The sequence below is a fragment of the Engystomops pustulosus genome, chromosome 2, assembly GCF_040894005.1.
Source record: "Engystomops pustulosus chromosome 2, aEngPut4.maternal, whole genome shotgun sequence".
NCBI lineage: Eukaryota > Metazoa > Chordata > Amphibia > Anura > Leptodactylidae > Engystomops > Engystomops pustulosus.
Window position 1 is genome coordinate 46,956,752 of NC_092412.1, and position 6,161 is coordinate 46,962,912.

Genomic DNA, 6,161 nt, shown 5'->3' on the forward strand with positions numbered 1-6,161 from the left:
ATAGAACTACACAAAAATCAAACCCCTATACACCAACTTTACTTAAATAGTTCCAGTTGAAAAAGCTATGTGCTTGTTATATAATGTTGTTCCAAAAGAAGACTGCACACATGGCGCCATCTAACCTAAGGCCAGCTGTCCATAGATTGATCCGCTAACTTGAATTTTTTTCTCTAGTTCTGAACAATTCCTGACATTAGTTTTTATGGCCAGATGGGCGGAACCTGCTTACAGTCAAGAGCTGCCCACCTGCCAGTAGAGAGACTAATTAGTATATGAAATTAACACAATTGAGTGCTCAGAATTGATTAAGGCTAAAAAAGTTACTATGAGCAACACATAATAAAGTAAGCAAAGAGTTGCAGTTGGTTTAGGTGGTTAAGGTTCGATTCAAACACTTGATCCATTTTCATTCATAAAAAGAACAGTCTGAAATCTTCATGTCACTCACCTCCCAAAAACTGTATCCCACCAGCCACTCTTCCAACAGTCCTGGAGATAAGCTCAGAGACACAGCATCCCATTATGGCGGTCAATGCCACCAGAAGAAGAAGACCACATCCAAGTCCAGTAACCACCGTACAGATGCGCCACTCAGGGCTAGGTATGGCTTGGAAAGAGGCATAGCGACCACACTGTTCTACCATGATGGTGGTCTGTAGGTTCTCATCCCGTACAGGGTACGAACATCTCCGGAAAGTACCAAATGACACCGGCTTATCCAATTGAGAACCCAAAAGCCAATAAGGCATAAAAAACCCCACACAAGACGCTCCAGCACAAAGGAAGGACAGAAGCGCCCAGATCACCCCAGTACATGTCAAACTAGATGCCATGATGCCCGTCCAACAAGGGAAACTTCATCAAAGGTTAAACAGAGTTAAAACAAACAAGGTTATCCAAGGGAAAATAATGTGTTGAGCAATTCCCAGATACAAAGTAATCCTGCACGCTTCAATTTCCAGAGGCTGAAGTCAATATTCTTTCCGCTAAGGGATTCCTGAGGAAGGAGGAAAACAAACATAATTATTGGAAGAAAGGCAAATAAAACCAGACTTCACTGATAACAAAGAAAAAAATGTTCTTCTAATGGCATATTTATCCATGAAGAGAAAGGAAGTGCATTAAGATAACCGATAATTCTGTGTCATAGCCAACATACAATTATCCGCTTCCGTTTTCTTGTTGTATGGAATTTACAATTTCTGCAATAAAATGGGGTGAAAGAACGATTGAACTCCGTGTTCTGTCAGGAAATTTAATTTGGTGACACAATTGGCCGGTGGTCTTGGGATATTCATCAGGGACACAATACAAGGATCCTTGAAAGAATGCAGAGACCTTTAAAAGACTCTTTGTTAGAGAGGGTTCATCCGTACGACAAATAATCAAAGGCAAAAAGTGGGGAAAAAATATAAAGGATTAGAGAAGAGTGCTTAGTCATCTTTTTTATGTGGTTTATTGGGAATAGCTGATCTATTGACAATTCTGTGCATATTTCACCATCTTCTAGAACCTCCTATATTGTCCTTAGGCTACAATCACACAACCGTTGGGGGGCATATATATTTATCCCCCATAGGCCAGCAATGGGCGCACGGTGCAGTACATGTGCGGCACCGTACCGCTCCGCACCCGGGGAAAAGTTAGGACATGCCCTATCTTCCCCCGTATTACGGCGCCATGCGCCATGTATCTCTGTGGACAGGGGCGGGGGCGAGCAGCGCTCATTCCCTCTTCTCCTGTGCACCACCGTGTACCCGTGGTGCAACGGCATGTGCATGGCCTGCTTCAAACAGCAGAGGACAGCTGGAGATTGGTTGTCACATGAAGTCTCAAGTCCTGCTGAGTCAAAACTCGAGGCTCCCGGTGACCCGGTGATTACAAGGGTAAGACTAGGTTCACACCTCACTCTTTTAATGCGCTCCTGTGAGGGTACCCATAAACACAGACATAGTTGCTAGATGTTTTTTTCCATACTCATCCTCTTGATGAGTGACGTATACGCTCAGTGGAGCCATGGAATCCAATAGTAATAATAGTACTTCAAACCCTTCAAACCCTGGCTTCCAATGAGCGTACACTCATATATATGAGCGCATGGCAAAAGATGTGATATGAATGCAGCCTAAGTATGATTAGCGTCTTATACTTATCCTGGTAATGTTTTCTATTAGTGGCCAACCCCTTTAATGGTATGTTCAACTACTCAATCGGATCCATTCGAACTGTATTCGGTTGTATAAGATTAAGATCAGCCAAGAGGTACATGATAATGATCGCCTATGCTACGGATAGGACATAAATATCATATCAGTGTGAGTCTAAAACTTTGCACACTAACCAAAGACTGCAGCTGAGTTTTCATAGCCACATAATGATCTGGAAAGCCCCTTTAAGATTCAGCATTCATACAGTTCATTCATCAGTTGCATTGGTTTTATCTTCCAATCAGCAAAACATTAAAAATGACTGACACTAGAATAATGTGTTTTAAAAATATGTAAACAACGTGTAAAAATATGTAAAAAATGTGAAAAAATATGTAAAAAAAATCACCTAAATGTTTCCCTCAATATTAGTTTCTCATTCATTCTGTGTTTCATGTGCTTTTAAAGTCAGCGCCATCTCTATGCTTAAAATAATTATATCCCCGAGAGGTGACATGTCCAGCAGTATGTGATAGCAGGAGACAACTGATAATGTGTCACCCAAAGTAAGAAGAGTTGCAACAGAAGAGAGGAACTTCAAGAGGTATTGCAGTGTTTAAAACTGATGCTTAGGATAGGCCAGTGATATTAGTTTGGTGGGGGTCTCATTTCTTTGTATCGGCTATTCTTGTTCTTGCATTTTTGTCTCATTCCGATCAGTAATCATATTTATGCAGTTAAAAGAGTAACAGAACAATATATTGTTTTGTATAAGGTAGAAATGACAAAACCCTATAAGACAGCTGCTGCTACTAGACAACAGTCGGTACCACTGCTGTGGATAGGGCTCTGCTTAGGATGCTAGTGGATATCCTCTCGGTGACTGATGCTCTTCCTTGTGTACGTGCTCAATTATAGAGTGTACAGTTGTGTACAGACCTCAACCTTCAGACTCCACTGAATCCAATGAGGAAAAATAATGATTTCCCGAGTGACTCTGGCAACTTTACTTCCGTTGTTATTACTTTACTTGACTTTCCAAACATTTCTATTTGACACTTTGCATTATTTTCCCTTATCTCCCTCTGGACAGTGTGTATCCAGTGCATGGTCCAGTTATACCCACTGCGGTATATACTGTGCTGGGTCTATACATACAGTGATTCCTGAGCTTCTGTATCATCACTCCATCAATATGGGAAGTACTATATATATATTATACACAGGTCAGACTACCAGGCGCTTCCCAAGTGCCCAGAAAAGAGACCAGACCAGTTTTACAATATTCCAGAAATACAATCCATCCTTCAGACTAACCCTAGAAGATCAATTTTCAGTGTGATTTTTGGAAAAGGTTTAACTATAAATCTTATTTTTCTTACGTGGTGCTAAAGGGATTTTCCAAATTGTTGATATTGATAATCTATCACTTGGTCCTGCACCAGAATCCCCATTGTGAATTAAGCTGAAAGTACAGCTCCGTTCTCTGTGTAGTGGCTGAGCCAGGTTACTGCAGTTCAACTGGGTCATCAATATCACTATCCAGTGTCTTATTGCCCATCAGTACAGAAAATCCTCAGCTCAACTCCATCCATGCTCAGGTATGGCACGTGGGAGACTAAAACAATGTCCCTGGTTGAGCCCTAATAAAAGTCCATTACACACAATGATTAAACCCGCAAACTTCCTGTTCACTTCCAACACTGGACCATGAAAATGCCAAAACAGCAATTCCGTCAACCCATTTAGACTATTAGAACTACTGTGTGGACTATTTGACTTTTTTGTTATATCCTTGTTATTGCCGGAGCATTGCCTAACGGAGATGGAAAGTCAATGCATGATCCATCATTCCGGGATTCTCCTGCCACAGTCATCCCCGTTAGTCAGCGCTGTCACTATAGAACAGGAGAGGAATATGGGGAAATGTCCCCACCTGGAGGATTGGGGCTGGTCCTGAGATATCCATCTGATTCCAGCGAGGTATAAGTCTCAGGAATAGTAGGATACAGAATAATAATAATAGCCAAATAACATGATACTGGAGAAAGTCGCTACATTGTATCACATGTTTGTATTCTTCCTGTGTGGCTTCTTGGAGAACTTCCATCCCCGGATCTATTAGCACGGCCCATATAGTCATGGTACCTGATTAACTCCTTGTATCTCATCATTATCCATTTGCCCGCTCCTTCCTCCCGGTATAGTGACCTCGCTGGATCAGTTACTTTGGATAGGAGCGCAGCATCTGTAGACGCTGGTAGTAACCCCCTCCATGCTGGAAGATGTTAGTGCTTATCCTCTATGTATCACATGCCAGATACCGGGTGCTTTGGATTATACATTAAAACATTTTTATGTAAAGAATATATTATTTAACTCTTTATATAAGCAAAGGGAGACATTTACAACACAACTCTGCGTATAAGGATACTGGATTATGAGGTCATTAAGAATTATAATGCACATGACCTGAATATCTCTGAGCTGAGGTCAAAGGTGACAAATATTAAGGGGCAGAGGATATTTAGTAAATGAGAAAGTTTGGCTGTAGTGAGATCCAGCCTCAGGTGCCTCCTCCTTGACAATCCCTTTAAGAGCATCTCACTAGTGACTCTCCAGATGTGGAAGCAGAAGAGGAGGATGAAAGTGCAGGCAGGAAACTTTCCCGGAGCAGCAGGGACTGTCCTGAGAACTTGTCCCGAGTGACACTTACCCCACAGATGCTGCATGTCCCCTCCTCCTCCGCCGGGGCACAGCGCTGGACATCTACACACCCCACAAGGTCCGGAGCAGTGACGAGCGCCGCGCACAGCAGCAGCAGCCCGGGGAGAGCAGAGCTGGAGGCCGAGCACAGAACCGCTCACCCGCCGTCCTCACACTGCGCCCCGGACACACGGAACCGCAGCTACACGGGAGGGGCGGGGCCTCGGCGTCACACTCACAGGAGAGCCCGCCCCCGACCCGCCCACATCACTACTGGAGGCTGAGGAGATGCCTGTATATAGTGTACACTGTGCTATACACACTGTATACTGTATATAGTGTACACTGTACTGTACTCACTGTATACTGTATATAGAGTACAATTTACTGTACACACTGTATACTGTATAATATATAGTGTACAATGTACTGTAGCACAATGTACTATACACTCACTATATACTGTATATAGTGTACACTGTACTGTACTCACTGTATACTGTATATAGAGTACAATTTACTGTACACACTGTATACTGTATAATATATAGTGTACAATGTACTGTAGCACAATGTACTATACACTCACTATATACTGTATATAGTGTACAATGTACTGTACACACTGTATAATTTATAGTGTACATTGTACTATACACACTATCTACTGTGTATAGTGTACACTGTACTATACACTCACTATATTCTGTATATAGTGTACAATGTACTATACACACAATCTATACTGTATATAGTGTACAATGTACTGTACACACTGTATAATTTATAGTGTACATTGTACTATACACACTGTATACTGTATATAGTGTACAATGTACTATACACTCACTATATACTGTATATAGTGTACAATGTACTGTAAACACTGTATAATATATAGTGTACACTGTACTATACACACTGTATACTGTATATAGTGTACACTGTACTATACACTCACTATATTCTGTATATAGTGTACAATGTACTGTACACACTGTATAATTTATAGTGTACATTGTACTATACACTCACTCTATACTGTATATAGTGTACACTGTACTATACACTCACTATATTCTGTATATAGTGTACAATGTACTATACACACAATCTATACTGTATATAGTGTACAATGTACTGTACACACTGTATAATTTATAGTGTACATTGTACTATACACACTGTATACTGTATATAGTGTACAATGTACTATACACTCACTATATACTGTATATAGTGTACAATGTACTGTAAACACTGTATAATATATAGTGTACACTGTACTATACACACGGTATACTG

The 6,161-nt window shown here is 41.1% G+C and overlaps 1 protein-coding gene across 1 annotated transcript in view; it reads right to left on the reverse strand.

Moving 5' to 3' along the window:
* The window catches only part of LHFPL6 (LHFPL tetraspan subfamily member 6), a 110,170-nt gene extending 105,112 nt beyond the window's left edge, over window positions 1–5,058 (reverse strand). The window contains exons 1-2 of the mRNA XM_072134458.1: window positions 4,867–5,058; window positions 452–1,000 (exon numbers count right to left, since the gene is read on the reverse strand). Of these exons, the coding sequence (XP_071990559.1) occupies window positions 452–836 (385 nt within the window). The 5' untranslated portion in view covers window positions 837–1,000; window positions 4,867–5,058. The remainder of the gene's footprint in view (window positions 1–451; window positions 1,001–4,866) is intronic.
* Window positions 5,059–6,161: the final 1,103 nt, after the last annotated feature.